Below are 27,228 nucleotides of genomic sequence, written 5' to 3'. Positions count from 1 at the left end.
AAATATAAAGAAAATAAATAAAGGAACTATGAAAACTAAAAGCTTCGTTATTATTAATGAGTATCATATTAACTTAAATTATAGCTTTACAGAAATGCCACCATGTCAGCTAGAGAGAAATTTTGCTTTAATCTTCATAATTTCTGTGCTTCAATATTCCAACATTAAAATAATATTATGGGATTAATTATGGGGATTCCTGTAAATCCCCACACATTTATAAAACTTCTTTAGTCAATTGTACTTAAACTGTATTTAACTCTTGTTGTCCATAAAATGCTATTGTTCAGGATTACCCAATTAGCATAAGAATGTAGTTAATATACTTGAAATAAATGAAATACACAAAACCCCCAATTCCTAACCCACACCCTCCTGAAGACTCATGTGACTTTTACAGTTACATCACTTAATTAAAAGACATAAATCTGAGGCCCTATTTAGTAAAATCTTTGCATAGCCCCCAGCTTTGACAGGAGTTCACAGTGAATGAGGAAAACGAGTCTGATGCTCAACAGAGGCAATCACCTGTTTGCTGCACTTGTAGGCAACTTTTGCAAAGTTTTCATCCTCTGTTCTAGATATTTGATATCTGAAACCTATTTTAAGGTCCACTCTTGCTTCCTTTCATATATTTATTATAGCATCCTGGGAAACAGCTTGGGAGGATCTTTGAAGTTTTGCTCAGGTCCATGCTTTTAATTTTTTTGCAAGTGTGATAAATATGTGGAAGGTTGAATTTAGTGAAGACAGTGATGAGGAGGTCCTTGGAGATTTGATGTCATATGATTTAGGGTACCACCACCTCCCAGGGAGGTAAGCATGACTGGCAGCTGAGCCTGTGTAACTGCCTGCTACTTCTTTGCCTCGGGGAAACCTCTCTGGCTTGCTGCAAACTGCTGGCAAAGGCAGCTATAAGCAAATCCAAAACTCTGCAAAGGAAGCCAAAATATAATGCAGAGGAGGAGATGGGCTTTATCTGTCTAATGGGCCCTTAACCTTTCTCCAAAACATCTCAGCCCTTTAGCTTGTAAATCTAAGTTTGTAATCCCCCAAGGAAAGACTCTTCACCTCCAGTCCAACTCTATAATCTGAGACTTTCTCTCTGTACTTCACTTGTCTGCTCCCACCACTGCGAAGGGGCCAGGGTTAATTCCTCCCCTCCCCTCACGATGCAAGAAGCTGTTTTAATTTTTGCCAGATACAGGTGCCTCTGGGAAGCCAATAGTACAGCTGAGGAGCTTTTCTGTGGAAAGAGTATTACCCTCCATCCAGCTCAGCTCCTCGTCCTCTGCCAACACAGCAAAGAGGCTGGAGAAAGAGGAAGAGCAGGGAGAGAACACAAAAAGCTCTTAGGTGTATGATGCTGAAGCAATTGTGACCGCTTCATTTCAGTGGATGCTGACAAATATTTCCTTGGCACAGGACCACCTGATCTCCACGTTGGAACTATTTTTTTTCATCAACTAGTTCAGCATTGCTTTTACATAAAGCTAATTATTTTCCTACCTTAGATGCCTGAAACCTGCTTTCCCCTTTCTTTAAAAAAAGTCTGTAGTGAATCAAGAACCTTTCTTATTGATACCAGTGCAAGGTACAAGCTGCAGCTACCTCTGTAGGCATCCCCTTGCCTTTGCAGCCCTGGCAGGCAACAGCAATGCAATGCAAGCCAGAAACGACACAGGGTAAGTCTCCAGGCTTGCTCATGAGTGGCTTTGCTGAGTAGCCAGCTATCCTAAAACCTCCCTCTGTGTTTAAATGCATTGCCCTAATGGAAATAGGGTGCAGAAAGGCCCAACATCTAAATTTCAAGAGAGCTCGCACTACTATTAACTGAGCAGAAGGCAACAAATTTTGCATAATTTCCTCAGCCCCAATTTTATTATACTTCTCTCTTATTCATCCTGAAATGTAGTATATTTTCTCTCATTCTTTTCCAAAAGCATGAGACAGTGTAATGCCACTCTGTTAAACAATTACTGGGTTCTTGCTACATATACACCTTCATTATTTCCTCTGAAAGTAAAACACTGCTGGGCAAAAGATAAATAAATAGATGTAATAGATGATGAAGTTTGATGTGTCCAGCAGTCATTAAACTAAAACAAACAGAAAACCTTCCAGAAATGAAAAAAAGCAGATCCTGAAGGAAGAACCAAAGTACAAATGTGTTCATGCTTGTTCTTGTACATGATTAAGCTTATGAATAAAATATTAGCATCTATGTGTTTAATTGAATAAAAAATTCTGTCACATCATGACAAACTATTCCATATGGGATGTTACAGCACAGCCTCATTTTTTCATAGTGCTTGAAAATTTCATTTAAGCAAAAGAGTATGAAAAAAGGAAGATGAATCCTTGGAATACATTTGAGCGATAACAGGTAAGGATATATATAAATACATGTATATATCAGTTTGCACAGGATAACTGAATGGAAGAGCAGTGATGCCCATCCTGAACTGCTGCAAAGCTTCTTCACTGAAACTATGGTAAATTGGACTACTTGAGGCTTGCACTACATATAATTCATTTGCAAAGGGTGGTCAGACAAGACCTAAGCCTTCCCTCTTCCGGTTTTGTTTGCATGAATCTGGGTAGTGACACGTATACCCAACACTACATGAAAATACACATAGCAAGAGCCTTAAATACAGACAGTCTAAGCTAGAAAAGTCTCAACACAATCACTTAATTTGAGGTATTTTTTTACAAGCCTGGATAGAAATGCATTGGAGCAAAATTAGCATGGGCTACACTAGAGCTGATAGATAAATCATACATTTACACATCTACACGCCTTCTAGAGGAGGGGAGGACAACATTTTCTGCTTTCTCACTGCTGCAATTTTAAACAGAACATAATTACAAATATCCCCAAACTCTGTATCAAGTATAAAATTGTCAACACTCAACATTTTATATGGAAGCTTTATGAAAAGCAAAAGCAGTCCAAGGACTTGCAGAAGTCTATATTTGGGTCTGTTTGTAAAATGATGGAAATGTATATTTTAGTGTTAACCATCTCAGGGCTGTATGAGAACTATACTAAATGCATAAACATGCGTGCCTGTGTCTACATACGTGACATGTTGGTACCCTCCATGCATGGGCTGCAGCCCCTATGCACCAGCAACCACCACGGTGGCTACTGTCAATCACCCAGCTATAGTTTTCACCAGGCTAGCCTTAGCCTCAATTCTGCCCACAAAAGTTATGTTTCTGAGGAAAAGTGAGAAAAAAATTACCCAAAGCAGGGCAAGCGCAGCTGATAGTGATGGAGGGAGATATGCACTGCTCAGTAAAGTCATACTAAATTATGTTAGTAATGAGCCTCCTCCATTTGAGGGATTACTGTACCTAAGAATTACAGTTTAATAATAGATTTTACATATTTTGATTACTAAATATATTCCTCCAGCACCTACTGATTTATTTGCCTACATATTTACAATGAATTGTCAAAAATAAGGAGATGCAGCTTGGCTTCACTGTATACTACCTCAGTCGGATGGTCTGTTGGCTGTGGTACCATAAGCTGGTTGTGATGCTGAAGTACAGTCTTCAAATAATCTAAAACAGTCTGGCAGGGCACTGCATGAAACAAATTAAAATTACTGTATATTAGCTATCTAGCACGAAAGAGAACAACAATATTAAATCAAGCAATGTTCCTCAGGATCTGTTTTGTACATCTGTGAGCTTTATTTCAAATAGGAAAGACTTCTCAATTTCATTTGTGCAGTCATTTCACTCAATAAATAAATAAATATACAACGGATGTTATATATCCTACGTTGAGATCTCTGACATTGCTTTTATTTTCTGCCTGCTAGCTTTCAAAGGCTTTTTTTTACTAGTTTGAAATTATAATTATTACAAATACAAATTAGGTCACCAGTAATGATAATTAAAAAAAAATCTGTAAATACTGCAAACAGTCCAAACCATACAAAGGATAATGCATTTCTCAGACCTAAATAAAGCGCTGATTAGCATGTAAATATGCTCAAATATTTTTGAATCTATGGTCTGATTAACTACACTGAATACATTTAATGATTCATATACTTTAATTTCTTTTCCCTTCCTCCTCCCAATTTTGTTATAAAACTAGGTGTTAAGCGAAGTGCTTTATTTCTCTTTCCCTCATCCTCCCACCTTTCCATTCCATTGCTCTCATCCATTTCAGTAGTGGTACAAACATCCTATTCCCTTCTGGTGAGGTGATAGGTTAATTAGGGATGATTCAATTATGGGTCTCTCTTAAGCAGATGCTGCCACATCCCTGATTAACTCTGGAGTATTTTTGAGATACAGTGCTTTTCTCCTGAGCCTGAAACACCACAAGAGAATTAAACAGATATTAACCCAACATTATGACTGCCTTGTGCAAGACTAAGTAAACATAATTTTTAAGGTGTCTTATCAGTCCCACATTTCATATGGGTTGTTTTTGTAATATATTTAGAGATAACCTTAGCTTCAGCTAAAAATCCAGAAAAATATTTAATTTTTTTTAATTTTATTTTTTTATTATTTCTTGGCATTCAGTCTTTACACCTGGAAAAATGTGGTGTTTTGGGCTTTGTCTTAATCTGGCAATCTGAAAGCAAGCACTGAGGTAACCAGGAATGTCTCAAGGTAGGCTTTACAGGTATTTTGCAACCTTTCCTGGGCATTCACACTGTGCAGTAACCACAGCCCTCTTTAGGCAGATGGTGCACAACATTTTTACTCTGTGCAAAAAAGACACTTTACTAAGGGCTAACCAGTGTTACATCTAGTAGCCCACATATGGAAGTCTTACAAAATGCCTGGTATGGATAATAAATTCCTATGTCATTTCACCACATTCCAACTCCTCCAAAAAGATAAGCCATCTGTGTATTTACTCTTGTTTCATAGATACATCACATTTCGTCACAGGAGCTTATTAGTTAGGCAAATGTAAGCATTTCAAGCAGCTTGTACCTGTTTAATTTCTCCAATGGCTTCATTGCTTATTGCTAAACCAGGGCAGTGTTTTGGTAGCGTAGCAGCTATGCAGAGGTACTGCTGAAGTATGAGAGCAGGAGAGCCTGGATGCTCTTTCTTTCTGTAGGAAAAACCTCTACTTTTAAGTGTCACCAGATGGTTTTAGAAAATGTTTCAATTCTGATAAAGTCAGGAAGGGCAGTCAAACTTAATAGTCCCACCAACATGTTCTGTGGCCTTCCTGTAATGACAGCTGCGCATCTAGCAGCAATGAAAAAGTTCAATACAAGTCCTTACATGGAATAAAGGAGAAAAATGTACTAACTACAAGTAATGTCTTAGTACAGTAGTATGAATATATGGGGGGGAAAAAAGGATTTGTTCCCCCCCCCGCAATGTTTATATAGAGGAAAGCATAATTGGGAAAAATAAGAGATTATTTTCATTTCCGATGTGGATGGACTAAAGGGTAAGGTAGTGTTTTGAGACTCCTTTCTTACACTCTGTGCATATTTGCTGTCTGGCATCTCCAAAATGAAGATGAAATTAGGAACACCCCTGCACAGGTTACTCTCTGATTAAGCAGGTGTCCAAGAAAGAGGCAAAAAGATCACGAAGACTTCCTGTCCTAGGGAAGCATCAGAAACTCTGTGACATGGTCAGCAAATACTCCCACATGGGTGGAAGTTACCATGGATAACCAGCATCTCCCGTGAGATCCTGGACCTCCTGCGAGGTGACAGCAATGATGGAAGGGGCTGTGACAGGCAATTGGGCCATGATGAGCTGATAAAATGCTTTCTCATCACTGGTAAGAAATATGAAGGTACTAAGAGCTGTTTGAAGCTTATAAATACATCTGTCTTCAGAAAAGCAGTTTCAAGCACAAAACTGTATGATTTTTTTATCATTTTACAGACTGGAGGAGTCAATGCTTTTGACTTTAAAGCCATCATGCATTATACTGTTTGCTATTGGTACAAATAACCTCAGCCTTTCGAACACCAGATGCAATTTGCAAAGCCAACTTTCTTGGGCTGCTGGATTAATCAAAGCCTAACGTAAGTAACGAAGAGGGCAGCATGAAACTGAGAGTGAGAGCTTCGGTCTTGTTTCTGTGTCCCTCTCGTGGCTCTGCAAATATTCCCTTTGCCAAGAAGTAAGAGAGAATGTTTCCTTCAAATACTGCAACACACATAACTTTGTAAGAGCCTGTGGCTCCCAACTGTGAGTACAAAAATAATTTAACTCTACTAGCTTATTTATTTTGTATTTCTTCGATTCTTTCTCTATAAAGCTAACAAGATCATAACCCTAAGAGCTGATTTTCCGCATGCTTATGTACCTATCCACTGTCGCCAACATCACCAACAGTGACCTGTGCCTACTCTAACCAATGGTAAAGATGCTAATGTCAAAATAACACTTCATTGTTATGATTTAGTAGAAAGCCTGTGGGGAAGGTAGTAATTTTCCTGCCCATTTTCTGCCCATCCTGGCAATTTTTCCTGCCCAGGAAGATGTTTCCATGTACTTTACTTTCTGAAAGGGCCAGTGACTCAGAAAAGACATTGGAAGTGGCAAAGTAACCTGGACTGCAGTGAGTGAAAAGAAGAGCGAGATCTTTGTAGGAGATAAAAGGTAGGGAGGAGGTGCTACAGGGGACTTCGCATGCTGGGGAAGGATGGTCTCACTAAGATGCTAAGCAGCAACTAAGCAGAACACGCATAAGATGTGGCAGGTCTTTGCTGTTTATTGATCCAAGTCATAAGATTTCATTGTTATTCTAGGCATCTGTATGCTGTAACAAGTGCTTTTTTGGCATAACTTCTCACAGCTTTCTCTGTAGAGTATCCTAATTTCTAACAAACAGTTGAACAGTGTGGTGGCCACCAACTGTGTCAAGAGCAAAAGCCAGGCTGCCATCTCTCAGTCTGACCTGCCACAGAGCACAGCAACTCTCCGGACTAAGTGATCTTTGAACTAGACAGCGTCAGTGGGCAAAACACAGCACAACTTGAGTCTTTGTCTCCCAGTAATTCAGCTTCTACCCTTGTTTAGTTATTACAGTGGGTGCCATTTCACCTTCAGAAACATACACTGTATTTCAAGTCTGTATCCTGGTTTCCTTTGACTGGGTTTTATAGATCTTTGGAAAAGTGATGGAAAATGTCTGTTACTTGTTATGTACTTATAGTCAGTAGTGAAGTAATTTCTATGTCTTCTCTTTGCTGAGCTCAACACTGACCTTCCCAAGATGCTGGGCTTACACTAAAAGCAGAATCCCTACATCTATTTATGCATCTGTACATCCAAAGACCAACCCAGCCCTTTTCACCATGCTGCGTATCAATACTTGGCCAAAAAGCCACCATGTCTTCCAAAACCCTTTCTCAGTGTCCATTTCCCAGGGGCTGAAACCAAGCAGAGCGATGTTTTCTGTGCTTCTTGTTTTCCTCGCTCATTGCTATCTGTAAGCAATGATTGTACGCTTTCTTTCACTGACGAAAGTATTAAAAACATGGGCTGTGAACAGTTTCACCAAGAATCCCTCCAGAAATTCAACTGCATCATGGCAATTTCCTCAATAAAAATACAAATTTCCTGAATGCAAAAATTTGCATTTTTAAAATCACTTTTTGTAATCTAGTGTTCTGTAACATCCTGAATAACTGCAACGCCCTCATCAACCAAACTTTTCATCTCCTCAAAATCATAATTTGGAAAGATGTTGCCTGGTACTAACTCCATTATTCTCTTTTAGTACTCTATTAATTGAAGTCAGCATCAACTGTGTAATTAGTTTGTCTGGGCTCAGTATCAGGCCAACAAGCCTACAGTCATCCAGGACATCTCATGTTCTTTTAAAAAAAAATTAAAATCATAGAGTATTTGCATCTTTCAGCCTCTGAAGCAGCCCAGATATTCCAAAACATAAAGAAAATAAGTGTCAGAGTTCTTTTTTGTCCACTTCATTTTTATGTTAGCTCAAGTGAGTTGTCCAAGTGTCGTGATTTTCAAAACATCACGCTTTGGCAGCAGCTGCCTAATGCTTTTTGTAATAAGTTGATGTGCACTTAGGGATGAAAAGCTGGTGTGCTCAAGCAGCTACTGCTCTCAGTGGCCTGTGCTGTGGCTCTCCTGGTGACACCAGTCTCTGAAAGAGGGACTTCTGACTCTACTCTCACACCACTCTCTTACAACCTGGGCCTGAATCAGCATCTCTTTATCATTTCTAAAAGGCCAATGACGACTAAAAAGCTTTTCAGTTGCCCCAGCATTTGGGAAGGAGTTGTGGCAGACAGCTGAGGTTGCAGTTCCACATGAAGCCATTGTTGAATACCCAGAGTTGTGGTGGAAATGGAAAATATTTCTACCTGCTTACCATCATCATATTGGTGTGGCTGTTTCATTTTATTCTTCACAAATACCAGAACAGAAACGCTCAATGAGCAGTTCCATATTATTGACAAAACCCACTATTTCTGTCTGATATTGGTCCGATAGTTATTAGGTCTCCATATTTTTCATTTAGTTTGCCAGGGAAAGGGTTTTTCCCCTACAGAGTGCTCCAGGTACAATTTTAATTATTAATTTTCCACTGATCCTAACCTCTGCTTTTTACCCACCATCAACTTCCTCTCTACTCCATTTGTTATGTTTCCAACCGCTCTTCACTTTCCCTCTATGCTGGCTGATTTTGCAACCAGCATGAAAATTTTCCTCCTAGATAGACTTTTGGGGCCTTCAACAGCATGATTCTAATGTTTCCTAACTATCACCCACTTCCCCCCCCCCCTTTTTATTTAACCTTTGGCTCTAATAATTGTTTCCAACTTTTTATGAAGTGCCAAGAACATATTTATTATTGGTTTGTGCTGGATTTTTGCTTATTATAAATGTTATTGGACTACAATCACTTGTATTGCTATCTGTCAAAATGAGGGCTCACATTTATCCTCCCTCAAATGTGGCCTCCAGTGTAACACACTCCTGGGCTGTTTATATTGCAAAAGCACAGCACTACCAAAAGATACTCAGGCTTGCTGTAAATAAGACATATCTCCAGTGTAAGCAAGGTATATCTCCAACCTTTCCTGTGGCATCAGACAGCCCTAATGGGAAGGGATGGCTCATCCCTGGCTTGGCTCTCTGTCTCCCTGCAGTGGCCTCAGCCCCAGTAAGGACACAGTAAGGAATCCGGTTATTCTTCTCATTAATGAGATTTTGTGCTCTGCAGCCAGCGCTGGCTAGTATTCCTCTTGGTGCTTTAGCAAAAGACTAATCCCTTAGCACTCAAGACCATTTACTTCTTTACTTGCCAGTGAGGAGGAGGATTGGGAAGGGTGTACAGCTACATCCACCCTGCTCAGATCGGCAGCTGTTAGTTAGGGCTGGCTCAGCACGGCAACACATCCTCCTTCACATGACCTTGAGTGCTGCTTCACTCCAAGTTCATTGCAGGGCATTTCTAAATTGATGCTCGACTGTCAAAAAGATCTAACAAATGATAGGGAACCTGCTGACGAACTAGATGGTGGTGTGAATTTCTTATAACATTAATGGAGATGCCTTCTCTGCCTGAGATTTGGACAAGTGTGCAGTATAACATGGCTTGGATTATTTTAGCTCACACAGTCATTTATTTCAATAGTCAACTGAAAGCGAGCAAAAGCTGCATGGATGGGCTGTGAATACAACTTGTTGGGGTGCGGCGAGCTGGAAAAAGAGCGAGGGGCAGGAAGAGATAGGAGTTAGTAAAGAGGAACTGATCTTGGTACTCAAGACCCTACAAATACAGGTATTTGTAACTGGATGGTAAAATAAAACCAGCACCCGTTCGTAGTGAGAGCATCCAGCAGAAATAAGAAGACTCGACATTACTCACAGAAGAGTGTTAAAGCTTGCCTAAACCAACCTACGTGCTTGCCAAAAGCAGGGAAGGTACTAAAAATTAATGCAAATATCCTGCCACTTTTAAAATCTCTCTCAGTTATGTTTTCCAGGTAGAGTGGAAACCTATTTTACTTCTGCTAATCTGCATCTGAAAAGCTGTTGTATTTAATTTTCTTTTGCAAAAATATTTCTTCCAGAAAGCAGAATGTGCCCCTTCCATGTGCCCCTGGGATGTACATCTCTGCCTAAACAACAGAAAGAAAGAGAGAAAACAAGACAGCTGTATATCTCTCATTTAAGCAATGCTGCTACATGCTCCTTTTGTCTGTGCTCCCTCACTTTCCTCCTGCTACCTCTACAAGAAGTACCTCTTCCTGTCTTCCCTTCAACCATGAAGTCTTCAAGACAGGGAAAACCCCTGTCAACCACTCTGCATGTTTGTACTGTTGATAATAACAGGGAAACCAAGGAGACCCTCGTGAGTGTGGACAGCAGCTTGTGTCACTGAAATGCCAAATGCTGACCTGGCAAGCTGCCTGGCAGAGAAGGACCTGGGGGAGTAGTCAGTTTTGGGCCTCTCACTACAAGAAAGTTATTGAGGCGCTGGAGCGTGTCCAGAGAAGGGCAACAGAGCCGGCGAAGGGGCTGGAGAACAAGCCTTATGAGACACAGGCCACTGAGGGAACTGGGGCTCTTTAGCCTAAAGAAAAGGAGGCTGAGGGGAGACCTTATCACGGTCTACAACTACCTAGAAGGAGGTTGTAGTAAGATGGGTGTTGGTCTCTTCTCCCAAGTAATTAGTGAGAGGACAAGAAGAAATGGCCTCAAGGGGAGTTTCAGATTGGATATCAGGAAAAACTTCGCTGAAAGCATTATAAGGCACTGGAACTGTCTGCCCAGGAAGCAGCTGAATCACCATCCCTGGAGGTATTTAAAAGATGAGTAGATGAGGTGGTCAGGTACAGGTTTAGTAGTGGACAGGTATGGTTGGACTCAATTATCTCAAAGGCCTTTTCCTACCAAACAATTCTATGACCTGCAAAACACAAGCCACAGCTGAGACTGAGGAGTTCAGCCTTGCCAGGCTGAACCAGCTCTTTCTACCTCAAGGTAGGCTAAGAAACCTGCCCCCCTTCCCCCAACCCCCCCAATTCTCATGGGTTTTTACCCTTACATATAGAGAAAACAGATTAATAAAACTCTGGTCTGCTGCAGTGATGTGGTTCAGCAATTTTTGTACTCAGGCTAGTTTAGCAAACTACACCAGCACCCCCATGATGCAGGCAAAGTGATGCTAACAAATTCACAGGGATTCTCATGCCAAAGAGTGGGCAACTGCACTTGAGGCTCTCTCTTCCTGAAGTAACTTCATGCTTTGAAGCTGAATAGTAGAATGAAGCCAGAGATCAGACCAAAACATCCAGAACATCAAGGGAAACCAAAGTAGCAGTTAAATGTGAACATCAAGGAAAAAAAGACAAAAAAAAGGGACATGAAAAAGTGTTCATCGTAACCCTTGATGGCTGCTTTATCTACACTGTGGCTGTGGTGTCTCTTTGGAAACGCAATGCTCTGAAAGTATAAAGGAGACAGCATTTGTAGGGAAAAGTAATATCTTTTATTAGATCATTCGATATAGTCAGGAAAGAGAGTCAGGCCTTGGGCACACAAAATCTCCTGGAAAACTTGTCTGACTTTTTCAATTACATAGATACTAGCTCCACCTGCAAATCCCACATTGCTTTGGCTACTTGCACCCACCATGAGTGTCATCTCTGTAAGTGATCACCTTTCTGCATCTGAGGGATTTTTTTACCCCCATTCAAGCATGGCTTGCTGCAGTATTTTTCTCCTGTCAGGCCAACAAGGTAAGAATAATTATTGTACTTCTCACACACTGCTTCATCTCGCTTATTTATACCTTCTCCCTACTTTCAGGCTGGTTTGCCTGAAACCATGTAGCAAAGCTCGGAGCACCAGGATGCAAACACTCACTTATGACTCCTGGCCTTTGTTTCAATCACCTGGAAAAGTGTTTTCCCGTTTAGACCAAAAGCCGTGGCAAAATCCTGCTGATAATAGTGAAGAACTGCTTAATATCCTTATATATTAGAGGGTCTAAATCCAGGTCTTATATGCAGTCTCACAAATAAGTCTTTAATTTTACTATTGGGGATGTATCACAGCTTTAGTCATTTTTATACAGAGGAAAGAGATTAGGAAAACATTTTTCTCCTCGTATAGATGGATTACTCCGTTCTTGACGGTCTCAAAACCTTAAAGACCAATGACAAGTTTGCCAAACTCCTTCCAGGAATTATCTAATCTTTAAGTACTTTTAAAACCAAGAAAAAATAATACACCGAACAAACTGTTTCTCTGTTTTTCAGTTGGACTGAAAACTGAAAATGTTCAGTCAATGTTCTTACCTAAAAAGACTTTTTGAGGAAAACTGTACAACTTGCCACATGCCACATTGCTCCAAAATCAAAGCACTGACACAGGAATTTTACTTCATTTATTCCATAACTTAAAATTTCACACAAATTTAGTATTGTTTTAATCAAATTAAATGGGTATTTTTTTTGAGGAAAAAACCAAACAACCAAAACACACGCAATATTTCACCCATGTAATCTCTTTTCTGCAGTGGTGATCTACCAAAGAATGATGGATGCTAGGCTATGGGCAAAGAGATCCTTCAGGACTGGAGGTCTTCTACAACAAGAAAGCAGAGTCCTGAAAACTGGAAAATCTTATTTTCTGTGTCCAATAGCTACAGGAGGATACGTTTTGTGTAATATTTGTTAAAATTTGTGTCTGCTGAGAAAACACTCTTCTTCCTGGTAATCTCTTTGTGTGCCATTCAAATGGTGCTTTACAGAGCTAGAAGCAGAGATGTACAGTGGTAACTATTTTTAGACCTCGAACTCTCATGGATTTTAAAAGGGCTTTTGCATATGGAAAGTAAAGAAAAAATAAATGCAAAGTATTTCAGGAGAAGGATAAAGCGATTCATAGATGGTTATAAAGCAGAAGGGAAGGGTTGGTGCTTTTATCTTCTGTTGACAGGGTTGCTAGCAGGAGCCTCAGCACCTGTGGTGAGGGCACGGTGCTCGTCTCCCAACATTCGCAGTGTCCCCTGCCAGACTCACCGAGCAGCTCCAGCCCAGCTCCCTCAAGGATGAGTGGGAAAACCACTACAACAAAAAAATGCTGCTCTTTCAGCAGCCTGATGACAGCCTTCATGCCCATCTAGCTGCTTCCACAGCCGCTTTTCCCCTGCACTAATCACCTTACCTAGCCTGTTGGATGCCTTGCCTGAGACGCATGAACAAGCAGGGAAGAAAGTTTGTGCACCGAGATGACTCAGATGAGGTAGATGGTGGCAAAAACCACTGAAACCTTCTGCAGAGGGCTTTCTGGCACCCTCCTGATGCACATAACATTTTGACCAGCGCAAAAAAAAACGTGCTCAGAGAACGGGCATCGCACCTGTTTTCATACAGAGTTGGGCATTTCAAGTCCCACAGAAATTTCTGATGGTTTCTTTGGTTTATCAGAAGCACATCACAGCAAAAGCAGCACTAGACACAAAACCAATCAGCTGTTGCATGCAGCTGATTTCTGATCACACTTGCTCGGTGGTGGCTGTGGGACTACCTGTGGAGCTCACACCTCTGTCCTACCAATACAGTGAAATCCGAGGGCACCTTCTGTCACTCTTAATATTTCCCCACACACCTGGGTTGCTTTAGACTTATCTGTATATGCCACCCAGAGAGCAGCAGATGCATTTGATGATGATTTTATGTTGGCTGATGAAGTCATACGTCCTTACACATTTATTTTGTGTCTGTCTGCTTCTTTTGATATGCCACTAACAATGTGTGTCATCACTCCTGGGTGGCGAAGGACTATGTTTATCTCTTTTAGAATGAGATGAAGGGTAACTGTGATAACCCAAGGTAAATACTGGTTGTTTAGCCCAGCATTAATCCAGGCAATTACAACAGGATTCAACTGACTGACTAAGAGCTAAAGAGTATGAATATAATGCCACTCAAAATGGTTTTATGGAAAGTAGATCTTGTCAGACTAACCTGATTGTTGTTCTTGGATAAGATTATGGGTTCACTTGAAAGCTGAGTTGAACAAATGTAATATACCTAGTCTCCTGAAGGGCATTTAACTTACTACCATGAGTTATCTGATTGCAAAAGCAGGAACACGAGTAGGCTACAGCATACATGGATTAAGAACCAACATCTCAACTACCTGTCTTTGAGGTCTCATAATGAATAAATGTGTTTCCAGCAGGACTCAACAAGGACGGATAGTCTCAATACCATTCAACATTTCTAACTGGGACCACAAAGTTAATTTAAAAACAATCAAAAAAAATCTGGATGACACAGAAATCGTTGAACTGGCAAAGAGGGGGAAAACAGGACAGACAAAACAATCTACATTGCTTAGTAAATGAACAAAGTCAAAACCAATGTATGCACATCTATTGACCTTTACTCAAGCAGACAGGACATACTGCACTTATTTCCAGAGCCCAAATTCTAAAGAAATGAGTACAGGGGAGACAAGAACTACGAAAAGGATTCCACTTATTTTGGGAGTCTTAAACAGCTCTGTTTACTTAGTTTACCTAAAACTGAAATAAAGTCAGCTTTCAATCTCTTAAGTACTGTCATCCAGAAAAAGCACCTAGTCCTATACAGCACTTCATTTAGTGGAGCAAAACATAAAGGTCAGTGGCTGCAAGCTGATTTCAGACAGTCAGGCAGGGAATTTGGCACACATTTTCAGCAATGCAACACTCCACTAGAGTGAAGTGTCAGGTACAGCAAACACTCACCAGAGTCTGCAATTCAGGGCTGCAGGTCTTCTGAGGTATTACTTGAGTCAAATTATGCTTTAGTCAAAGTAAAAAAGATTACTGGGTTCAATATAGGTGACTGAATGAAAACTGTAGGATAGTTTATAGATCTTAATGATCATTTTTGGTCTTACACACCTTAAGCTACGACTAAACTGGAGTTGAAGACTGCATGACTCTTCTTGTTAGTGTTTCCACATGATGTATGAACCACTACTGAATCCAGTGAGAGTGCATGAGTTATGGTGACTGCAGACTTTGGGGGGTTGGGGGAAGTACTCTAAAGTCTAGGTTTTCTCTACACTGAAAAATATTCCTTATGGGATTTTCTGGTACCGACATAGACCAAAGCACACAAGAAAACCAATATAATTAATACAAATAATTCATAATATATCACTGATAGCTAGGGAGAAGTATTATGAAGACTTCTGCTTGCTTTTTGCTCAAATTTTGCAAGTGTACCTACATATTTGGACAGCATTTGGTTACTGCCTTCTTCCTTTCTTCACAGTTAGCGGCTTTTAAGTATTTTCTCTCATGCAGCCCATGCTATATTATCTGTGCTTTTCTGCTACCTGGGGATTAGTTCAATTAACTTTCCATGGATCTACCCTAAGCACCTCAAATTTTAACTAGTGAAGGTGACACTCCCTAGTGTTTATATATGTCAGAAGTGTGTTGTAGATTTCTCTGCTAAATTCCAATCTTTTTTCACTATTATTATTTGATGTACATGTTTGCCTGTGGTTAAAGTTTCAAGGATCTGGGTCCAAGGCACTTCATTCTTATCCAATACCACTCTTCAAGTACGTCAGTGCACCTTAATAGTGAGAAGCCTTAAGTTTAAAGGGGCAACAGAAGTTTTTCACAGAGGGGGTTGCTATTAGATAAGGGTTTTCTGTCTGCTTTCTCTCCTGCAGTGGCTGCTAGGTATTGCTGAACTGGAGAAGTTGTTTGTTAAGCTTTTTTTCAGGTTTTATTTGTAGATGAATGGGAGGAGATGCATTTATGCCTCTCACTGAGCTAACGGAAATTTAGGAGATACTGTTCAAGGTAAAAGCCAAATCTATTTCAGTTAAATGTACAGATGTAATTTTTAATAGCTTCTTTAAGTAACCAAAAAAGGAGCCCCAGATGGGAATTAGGTTTATAAGCTGCAATGTCACGAGATAGATAGAAAAAGATAGATTATTAGGTATAAAAGCATGTTTGAAATTACTGTGACAAACCACCTAATGTTTGGAATGCGAGATTACAAGTACAACCCATCCTGAACACAACTCACTAGACTAGAACTCAAGATTCATGTGGATGAGTACCACCAGATCATATTCCAGTGGGCACAACTGTAGGAATTTTAGCTGGAGACAAATTCCAGTGTTTATTATGACTGCAACCTTAAAAATGCCTAGAACTTAAAACAATTACCCAAGCTATTTTTATCACCGATTGACAATGTTATAGGGCAGGGGATTTTTTACCTGGGATGCTCTCCAATTTTCTACGAAGTTCTTCGTTTTCTTGTTGCAATGAAATTACCTCCTGCTCTAGCTCTTGACACCGAGGGCAGTAACCTTCTTCCTCTTCGTCATCTTCCTCCTCTGGAAGTGTAGAAGATGATGGGTGACCATGAGATTCAGATGTTGCTGGAGATGTCCATCCACCTAAAGTGTGTACTGGAGAGGTTGAAAGTGGATCCACATCGGCCAAATGGCTAAAATCATTTACTGATGAGGTGTTCTGAGAAGGGAAGCTCCCAGAAAGCAAATAGTTCTGAAGGGAATCGGTAAAAACTCTCAGAAAGGCTGAGGTTTGTTGTTTCTTTTGCATATACTGCATCTCTATGTCTAAAATGTCTGATGTCTGACTATGGACCATTTTCCCAAGCTGACATTGCTCTTGTCTTTCACTATAATTTGGGTTTTCCTGCTTTATACAAGAAATCATGGACTGAGAGTGATTGTTGTCCAGTAGTTTTCCACCACAATTTAAGAGACTTAGAACCCGGCTGCATTGTTGGGCAAAGGCATCCAGAATCATTCGACTCTCTGCAACAAAAGGAAAGAGGAATCACAGAAACTTAATGCAAAAAGTTATGTCAGGCAGTAGCAGCTAGATGAACGTACACAACTGTTTACAGTAGCATGCATTTTATTTCTGAACACATTAAAATTATGGCTTCTGCTTAAATACTTCTGCATCACCGATTTAAAACAATCCCAACTTTGCTTCTATTTTGAGAGTATCCATGTGCCCTTGCTGTTAATCAGAAATGCATTGTGATGATAGTCATTGCTTACTGCCATCTTCTTTCAGAGGGACTAAGACAGGAAAATTGGGAAGAAAATACAAATTCCATCCACTTTGCTACAAGTTCGAACAAGTACTTCTCTGGAAGCCTATATCAAGCTGCTGGTGGGCATTGCCTGTATCTCTTTTTAGGATTTTGCACTACATCTTTGTCCTGTGCCTCACTGCTCTCCAACAAGGGTTCCAAGCTTTGTTTTTAAACCTTTTCCTCTTTGCTGCACTTGATTGACACTGGGAGTGGGATTCTTCATGCGACCCACTTCCATGGACTTTATTTCTGCTCCTTTTGCTCCAGATTTCAGACGTGCCCAAGAACAACTCAAGAGTGGTAAGCACAAAACCCTCTCCTTACACCGAGGAAAAGCATCAAATGGACAGAGGAGGGATTTCTTCTGTCCTGCTGACCTCCTATAAGTCTGTGGGCAGGCCATAATCACACAGCAGAGAGCAGCGGGGTTCTTCAAGCTGCTCTGGACATAATCAGGAAACTCTATGTGTGGTTGCGCAACAGTTTCTGGAGGCAGCAGCTCAGCTCTGGAAGGAGGATAAGGATGTCATGCCACACCTAGTCAGCCTTGCCTCTAATGACAGGAGGTGTAATTTCACAGAGAGCAATAGCAACTAAAACTTAAACCTACATAGCAGGATGGCTCATTTCTGCAGTGTCTATGTATACAGCTCAAGCAGCTGTAACAGTTCTCATATCCAGACTGAAAATGACCAAGCCATTTACAATACAACCTGCTAGGTTCCCAAGTAAAAATAATGCCTTTAAAAAAAATTTTAGCTTATTCATAGCTGAGTTCCTCTAGATGTATAAAAAGACGTAACTAACATTTTGCATGAGATTAAAAAAAAAAAGACTGGTAGGTTTAAGTGCTGCCAATTTTGGAGAGCTCTTCTCAGGCAGGCTTGACTTTTAGAAAGTGACAAACACATTTACTTTCGAAAAGGCAACCTGCTACAGATGCATGAGACTAAGCACCCCAGACCTTCATGTATCTTAAATTCATCACCAGAAATGAAAATATAGCCTCATCACACTGATAATAAGTAAAAAACAGAAACACTCAGAATTTAGGCCTTTCAGAGTTGGCACTTACGGTACTTCTCCACAATCCAGAAGACACATCTTCTGGTGGAAAATCTACTTCACACTGAGGTTACTGCAGCTCATCTGAAAAATATTTGAAATAACACTAATCTGCATTTTCACCATCCGCCATATCTCTGCAAAGAGGGCAGGGCTGAAGCAGCATATAAATGCTTTCAGTCTCAAGTGAAGCCCCCAGGAGGAGGCCTCCCAGGTGCAAAACCTGAGGATGTGACCTTCCAAGGACTGAACTGTAAGAGCAGAAGGTGGACAGAGCAAGCCTAGGTGCAGTGCTGGGCTACGAGGCTGCCCAGGGGCAAGCAGGGAGAGCCCACTGGCATATGAAGGATTGGGGTAGCCCTAAGACCACTCAAAGAATCCTCACAATCAGTCCCCTCTGCTACATACCACGACCTTGTTGGTGGGCTCAGACAAACCAGGGCAGTTTTCCCCAATGCATCTTTGATCCAAGATGTCAAGTAACACCCTCTGTCCACACTACAAACTCAAAAGGGCAGAATCGCACTGCTGCCCCCTTTACAAGTGGCTGCTGGTGAGCTGTAGGTGCTCTGTAGCTTCCATACCTGCTGTTCCTCCTTCCCTTTTACTGCATTAACCTAAGACTAGGTGGCTTTAACCCTTATGATGCAAGTGCAAAATAACACAGCACAACAAACGTCATACAAATGAAAAGAACAGAAGTCTGATGATATTGCAGCTTTCTAGTTGGGACCTGTGGATAAACCTAAAGAAAATCAAGAAACTCAAGCACCACTAACAACCTCAAGTTGTGTTTTCTTTGTCTTATTTCTTTACTTCCCACATCTTCCCTTTAAAATTATCGAAGGATGATATTGATTGGAACTTTGCAATCCTACTACAGAGCATTTTTTTTCATTCATTTTAATCCTATAATCCGATTCCAGCCCTGAAGTCGAATTTACGGTTTGTATTTTAATCATTATGGTCCCTGGTGACAAAACAGTTACTCATCCTTTGCATATTCTTGTTGCAAGAGGACAAAATATGAATGAAACAACTGAAAAGAGATTAGATTAGTATAAGAGATGTTATTCTAATACTATGATTTCTCCTAAAATATGGTAAAAAGTAACCTCACATTTCAAATATCAGTTTTGAAGCATGCTATAATACACACTAACATCAGTAAAGATAAAAGTAATGATTAGTTTTGTTGTAAAATTGAATGAATTAGACACATTCACTGTGATAATGGCTTAAAACGTAACTGAAATTTTATACAGAAATGACAGTATTGGTTTAATCTTCAGTTTGGTATCGGATCTACTACAAAGACACACAACCAGCAATTTCTGCTTTTTTCTTAATTTTAACCCATATTCAAAAACATAAAAGTAAATGCCATGACAAGGCAGGGCTATTTTGAAATGCTAGAAAGAAGATTTGCAAGTTTTTTTGTGGGTATCACCGGGCAGCAATGTGGAGGGATGCTCTGAGCACACATTCTGGAAACATCTGGCTCTGTGCTGAAGCAGGTACTTTGAAGGATACCTGCCATGGTATGCACACACACAGTCCAAACAACCCTAAATGAGAATGATGATGACAGTTACTTCTTGTGAAAAATAAAAACAAATGCTACCCATTTAGCATATATTGTAGAAACTGGGATTCCAGCTTTTACTGACTGACTGTAATTAGAAATGCAAGCACTGTGCAATGTCTAATCACTACAAAATGACAAACAGTTTGTTTTATGTGATTACTATTGAATAATCATTGATCTATGATTCTTAATTGATTTAATGTAATGTATGTATTTTCTAGGAAAGGAAGATTCTATTGAAATGACTGCATTGGACTAAAACAGTTGTGATATCCTTTTTTCTTACTACGATGCTCACCAACCATGTAATTCTAATGTCTCAGACCCCACAGTCTTTAGCCTTACAGAACTTCTATTGACTTTAACTAGGCTTTTGCTTGAAGGTGGACTGGCTGGATCAGGCCCATAATGTGCTAACAGAGCAGGATTAAACCGCTACAAGTGTAAGTATTCCTTACAAGATTATTTGAGAGTGCCAGCAACCACAAGATACTATCATATGGCAAATCGGATATCAACTCCTGGGTACAGCATTCATCTTTATATCTTTTTTTCACTGATGCTGAACTACAGTGCTTCGTAGCTCTCCAACTGCCAAACTAAAACCAGGGGTTTAGTAAGAGTAAACTTCTGAAATTCGACCTGATGACTGACACTTGCATCAGAAAAGATGTCTGGAAAGATTGGCGGATATAACATCAGCTTTTCCTACACCTGAGGATCTTTTTAATACTTCGACCTGACAGCTTTATTAATAAGGCATTGTGTTGGGTCTCAATGGCTCTGGATTCAGGTCACGGGTTTTCCATAGTTTCCTTTGTAATCTTGGGCAGCTGGTTTAAAAAAAGTCCATCTTTGTAACTATTGAGTGGGTCTGAATACCATACGCTCTCCCCTGCAGGGAATGTATTCCTTGGTGTTTAATCTTCAGCAAGATTAAAAAGTCCAGGTTCCTTAGCAATTTCAATAATCTCACTCTTCACGTTGCAGTGTTCATCCTCTCACCAGATGAACTGTATTTCTTGATTCGTTCAATTATTATCTTATTAGTTTTAATTTAGAACCTGGGGAAGCAGCTCTGTACCCTTCAAATGGCTTTGTCCACGGATACAGACTGTTTTCAGATATAAACACTGCTGCAAAAATCTATGCTTGGGTCACAAAAATTGGGAGCATTTGATGCCTCCCATGACTAAGCAATGCTTCCTTGGGTATTTTGCATGAAGATCACTGAGACAGTTCAGTGGATGAAGACCACAAGAGCCTGTCCATTTCAGTACTGATGGGATACATCTACTTCCAGGTAAGGGCTTCCAACTTCTTGGTCAAGGTCAAAATGGTGATCTCCACCCTCTCTATTCACTTAAAAAAACTTTCTTCTGTCTGGGCATGATAGAGCGTGATTGTGTTAAACACGCCAGGTGGTTAACACTGTACCAGTGCAAACCCTGGAGTAGCACCTCTAAGACAGCTCTGCTCTTCTTCTTCTGCTGTCCATGAAAGCCCACCTTAAATTCTAAGGAATGCTATGACGTCTACATCATGCTTTCCTAAGGAAAAGGAGTTTGTTTTGTGGATTATGACATTGTTTAATGTAGACGCTACCAAAGGCAAAGATGCACATTGTTTTCATACTAGCAAAATAACCTGAATAGATGAATAAAGAATTAATATTTTACAGGAGAAAATGAGTATCTGCTGGTGCTTTGAAAGCATCCATTTGTGTGGCTTACTCTGCAGCAGCTGTGGTCAGAGTAACCACTATTCACTAGAGAAGATAGAGGGCTCAAGTTATAGTGCAACTTCACACTTCTCAGTGCAAGACGACATTTCTCATGCAGGATCTTTCCCTACAAGTTGGGATCTTGAGCTAGATCTGCCCTCACCATGGTGCAGGAAGGAGAACACCTGCTTTTCCTCCTTCTCCTAAACCCTCTTCCTGCAGTTCTGGAGTCTAGAGGCCAGGGTGGTCTCTTCAAGGGGGACTGAGGAAGAAACCATTCATGCTTGGCAAAACGTGTAACCAGTAGGAAATGCTTAAAAAAACCCACATGGAAGCACCCTTACTTTTGGCCCACTCTCAAAAACAAACCTGGTACTCTGAATCCCAAGGAGCCACAAATGTCAGGCTTGAGTTTAAGAATCAACTGCACTAAGTGCTGAATTTGCTAGCACATTTAGATGTCCCAGGAATGGTGTTTTACTAGCCAGCTTGCTCACTGTTACCCACACAAGTGAAGAGGCATCAGCAAAAAGGGGAGAGTCTGAACTGGAACTTATGAAACAGGTATCCCTACAAAACTGTGATCTACAGCCCTCCACCCCTTCACTCTGGTAATCACCTGCCAAGTACTATGGCTAAGCTCAGTGGGAAAACTATGCAAGTCATAGACGGTGACTCTGCTTAGTAGAGAACAACCCAGCAGAGCTGCAGCTGTATACTGGATGAGGGAAGGATCTTTCTCCCCCTAAAACACCCACCGCTTGGCAGATGAACCTCTGGCTACGGGGTGTTCTGGAAAGGGCCGAGCCCATGCCCCTTGTTGCTTGTGGGAACCCAGGAGCTGGGTGGGCAGAGCCCCTCCTCACTCTGGGTAAAGCACAGAGTGAGCACGTGTGGAACACACACAAATGCACCCACCCCCGAGGGGCAAAACCCAAGCTCTGCTTCCCCAATGGCAGCCTACGCTATGAGACTGGCTTGCACATTTGTTGAGTATTGCAGCGCTCTGGATGATGGGATGAAGTACTTCAAATACACGCAGCCTTGAGGTCCCAACAAGTTCATCCTCAACAGCTCCCTGTGCATCCTCCAACACAAGGTACCTGGTGTTCCTCCATCACTGAGCAGAAAGGATAGGTGTGTAGCTCTGCAAAGCACCTGTACCTCAGGGATTACAACACCTAGGAGGTCAAAACCTTGTCTCTTGCTTTACCAACCTCTGGTAACAACTTGTGCAAAATTCCACTTTGTCACACCTTTCTCCTGTTCTCTTTTGCTTGGCACTTTAGTCTTAGCTGAGAGAAGGGTATGTTGGGATCCACACAGGAACTTGAAGAAAAAGTAAAGCCTAGATGTGCAGCTGACATGACAGGGACCTCACAGAACTTCAGTGTACAAACAGAAGTTCCTTAACTGCTTGTATGTTTCTAAGCACTGGACTGAACCAACTACAAACTTTGAATCCTGCTCTAGTTCCTGGTTAGTAAAATCTACAGAGGCAGAAGAAAGCCTAAACTTCTGCTCATCAAAGCCCAGAGGGCTTTGCGGTGAATACGGCCTCATATATCATCTACCAGACAGCCAAATGTTTTCCATGGCGTAATCTGCTTCTGTAAGAAGAAATGTAGGTGTCATGTTTATCAGAAGTGTTTTGATTGCAGACCACAAAACCCCCTGAATTACCATTGTTTGGGCATTCGAAATTAGTAGTTTTTAAAAAAAAGAGAAAGGATGACCTTCTGCCATAGATCACAGGACTATGCATCAGAGCCGTGAATTTTCAGGCTAATCTATTTCAAACTTTTTTGGTAAAGTACTTGAATTATTTGTAACATGGCATGATAAATTCATCCAGTACACGGCTGCTTCTGAGCAAAAACAGGCTTTAAAACATAGCCATATATCCTATTAACTAGCATATCTCCTTATTTAGTAAGGAAATGTCATCACATTTGTTACAAAGGCAAACAGCAACATACCAAAACAGGATCCAATTTTTCTAAATAAATAAATCAATGATGTGTCAAAAATTAACAGATGAGTTAATATACCCGACGTTATCAAAACCAGATGGTGCTTCATAATATTCATCCTGTTCAGTCAAACCCTGAATATATTCTGGACCATCAGTATATAAAATAGGATGCTGCTATTTGTGATGGCAAACAAAAGCAATCATGCCTGCCAAGCACATACTATAACAGGCAGCATTTCAGCTCTGCTAGACAGAAAGTAATTAGAATGCTTTTAATGTCCAAAAGAATGATGCTGATAGGCTGCCACAGATGTGTAGATTTATGAATATTTATATGGTGGTTTATAGCTGACACTTTTATCAGTTGAAGAAGATAAAATATCTGCCTGACTCAAAAGCCTGACAGTCAGGTTAATAAAATCTCATTAAAGAGAATGACCTATGCAATTATATAGGATTTATTGTAATTCATTTTTGATTGTACTCTGCTTAAAGATGCAATTTCCCATTTCCTGATGCCAAATTTAGGTTGCATATCAAGATCTACGTGGTTTTTAACTCCAACCCATCACTAGAAGAAAGATACGCGTTCAGCACCTCGGTATCTTACACCTTTAAAGAAAAAAAGAAATAAGACAATCTCATCTCCCGTTCCTCGCACGAAAACGGTGCGGCCGATCTATTTTCTCTCCGTTTACACCATCACCTCTTTAACAGCAGCCTCTCCATCACCAGCCGCTCCCCTTCGGCGGGGGCGACGCTCCCGCACCCCGCGCGGTGCCCCGGGGGCCACCAACTTCGGCGACGCCGGACCCAGCCCCGCACCCCGGGGAGAGGGGGAAGGAGAGGGGGGAGAGGGGGGGAAGGAAAGGGTGAAGGAAAGAGGGAGAGGGGCAAGGAGAGGGGGAAGGAGAGGGGGAGAGAAGGGGAGGTAGAGAGGGATGGAGAGAAGGGGGGATGGAGAGGGGGAGAGAAGGGGGATGGAGAGGGATGGAGAGACGGGGGATGGAGAGGGATGGAGAGAAGGGGGGATGGAGAGGGATGGAGAGAAGGGGGATGGAGAGGGGGAGAGAAGGGGGATGGAGAGGGATGGAGAGAAGGGGGATGGAGAGGGATGGAGAGAAGGGGGATGGAGAGGGATGGAGAGGGGGAGAGAAGGGGGATGGAGAGGGATAGAGAGGGATAGAGAGAAGGGGGGATGGAGAGTGGGAGAGAAGGGGGGATGGTGAGGGGGAGAGAAGGGAGATGGAGAGGGATGGAGAGAAGGCGGATCGAGAGGGATGGATGGAGAAGGATGGAGAGAGGGAGAGGGAAGGTGCGGGATGCCGAAGTGCCCCGCGAAGTTGCGCGGCGGAGTTGCGGGGTACCTGCGCTCAGCTCCGCGCCGCCGCCCCCCGCCGCCGCCGGGCAGGCTCCGTACCGGCCCGCGGCGCTCGGCGCGGCGCGGGGGGCCCCGTGCGGGGCTGCGGGGCGCAGGGCAGCGGCGGGGAAGGGGCCTCCCCGCGGCGCGCAGGGCAGCGGCGGGAAGGGCTGCCCCGCCGGCCGCCCCCGGGGCAGCTCCGCCGCCGAGGGTCGCTCGTAGCGCTTGCCCAGCGCCGCCCGCTTCCCGGGGAAGGTCTTGAGGACGCTGTAGGGACCCCGCTGCTTGTAGATTTTGGGGGCGCTGGGCCCCTCCTCCGCCGCCCGCATCTCCTCCTCCATCCTCCTCCTCCTCCTCCCCCGGCTCGGGGCCGCGTCTGCCGCCGCCGCGGCTCGTCTGGGCGGCTCGGCGGAGCCCCGGCGCGGCGGGGCGCCCGCTGATTGACAGGCGGCCGCGCCAATGCCTGCAGGGAGACGGGAGAGGGGTTAGGGTAATCTCTGCTAATGGCAGCGGGGCGGGGAGGCGGGACCTGCCGGGGCTCCTCCGCGGGGGCAGGTGACACGCCGGGCGACGCCGAGACGGGCAGCGGGGAGATGGGGGGGGACGCGAGCGGCCAAGGACGCTCCGCGCCGGGACTTGCGGGATCCTCCCCGCGCCGGGACCGGGAGCCCCACTCCGTCCCGGGACCGCGGGCTCCTTCCCAGCTCCGCACCGGCATCCCGAGCCCCGCTCTGCCCCGGGACCGCGGGGTCCTCCCCGCCCCGGGACCCCGAGCCCGGCACCGGGACTTGCGGGATGCTCCCCGCCCCGGGACCCCGAGCCCCGCTCCGGGACCGCGGATCCCGCCCCGCCCCGCGCGGAGCCGCCGCTCGAACTTTGTGTCCCCCGCCCGGGGCGCTCTCCCCGCCGCTTCCCTCCCCGCTCGGAGCGACCGCGGCTCTCGGGGCTGGAATAAATAGCGCCATAAATAAAAGTCTTGGGGACCTGTCAGACTTGATTAGGGCGCAGAGGGCGTTTTCTTTCTCGTTATGCAAAAGCGCTTCGTGGCGAAATCAAAAGGAGGTTTCGCTGCGAGGGGCGCGCGTCGGATTTCCAGGAATCCGGGAGATGAATCGCGTTTAACGTTATTTGTAACGCGCCCCCCCCCCCCCGCGTTTTGCAAAGTGCTCGAACGAGGGGGACCCGTGGGGGACACGTCCCTGTCCCCTCCGCCTCCTGCCCAGCGCCTTCCAGGGACAGTCAAGGGATGATGGAACGCTGGTGAAAGGCAGGAGGAGAATGAGATGCCGGGGAGAGACGTCTCTGAGGAATGGGGGAGAGGTGGGTGAGGTGGGAGACAGCTGAAACGGAATGATACGTTGAAGAAAAATAAATGATAACAAACTGCTCGGTCCCTTTCCCCATTCTTTTCTGTGAGGCAATTTTATATTTTTGCATTAACATTTCCTTTCCCTGCCCCACTTCTTTCCTGCGTCTGCTGCTATAATTTGTCAGGATTACAATAAGCCCTCTGGCTTTTGGAAGTAAAATTACAGAACACCTTAGTTATATTTAAGCGGTGGCAGCGGGAAATCATTCCTCTCATCATGTGGAGTTCTGGATACTTATTGTGGTCATCGCTCTCCCGGTTCAGCTTTATTTAGTCAGAGCGAGGCTTGCTGGAAATGAAAAGTGACCCTTCGCTACTGATATAATTCACAGAAAAGTTGAGCTAACTTCTACAAGCTGGGCATTTCTTTCATGTGGGGTATACAGGGAGCTGGGCTGTTTCTGATTTTGATTTTTTTGACAAGTAGAATAAATCAATTCCTTGTAGCAGCCAAAAGCCTCTAAGTAAAGGATAGTGTAATAGAAATCGCTATTTTACTTGAGCAAAATCAATCATAAGTCTTTTTGTTTTCTGACTGACTCTTCGATCACCGCGCTTTAAAAAGACTGCACTGTAATGCAAAAGAAAGAATGAAAATAAGTGTGAGAGAGACTCTGCTTCCACTCAGAAATGAAACATTCAGATGATTAGCAGTCATACTTGGTCAGCAAGCAGTTGAAGAAAGGACACAAATGCCATCGTTTGGTATAGAGCTGGCCTGGTCTGTCCCCTGCGTCTCCTAGTCTGGACTCATTTGGCTGGCCTCTGCCCCAGCTGTGGCCAGCAACTATCTACCTGAGGTCACAGAATCATAGAATCATAGAATCATCAGGTTGGAAAAGACCCACTGGATCATCAAGTCCAACCATTCCTTTTGGTATGGTAATAAAGTTTTATAAAGTTAATATTAGACCTTTAATAGTTAGATTCAAATGCGTTCCAATAAACTGCTCGAAATTACCTACTCAGATGTCAACTACATTCCTAGGAGCTCACTAACCTTCAGCATCGACATCTACCTCTCTGCTCTTGGGGGAGGA

The 27,228-nt window shown here is 42.7% G+C and overlaps 1 protein-coding gene across 1 annotated transcript in view; it reads right to left on the bottom strand.

The window, feature by feature from the left end:
* BEND4 (BEN domain containing 4) overlaps positions 1–25,160 on the bottom strand; it is a 30,763-nt gene extending 5,603 nt beyond the window's left edge. The window contains exons 1-3 of the mRNA XM_069856123.1: positions 24,827–25,160; positions 16,252–16,818; positions 3,506–3,597 (exon numbers count right to left, since the gene is read on the bottom strand). Coding sequence (XP_069712224.1) covers positions 3,506–3,597; positions 16,252–16,818; positions 24,827–25,160 — 993 coding nt within the window. The remainder of the gene's footprint in view (positions 1–3,505; positions 3,598–16,251; positions 16,819–24,826) is intronic.
* Between the last annotated feature and the right edge of the window lie 2,068 nt (positions 25,161–27,228).

Source organism: Phaenicophaeus curvirostris, chromosome 4 (genome assembly GCF_032191515.1).
Source record: "Phaenicophaeus curvirostris isolate KB17595 chromosome 4, BPBGC_Pcur_1.0, whole genome shotgun sequence".
Classification (NCBI taxonomy): Eukaryota; Metazoa; Chordata; class Aves; order Cuculiformes; family Cuculidae; genus Phaenicophaeus; species Phaenicophaeus curvirostris.
This window is presented reverse-complemented; position numbering and strand designations above follow the sequence as displayed.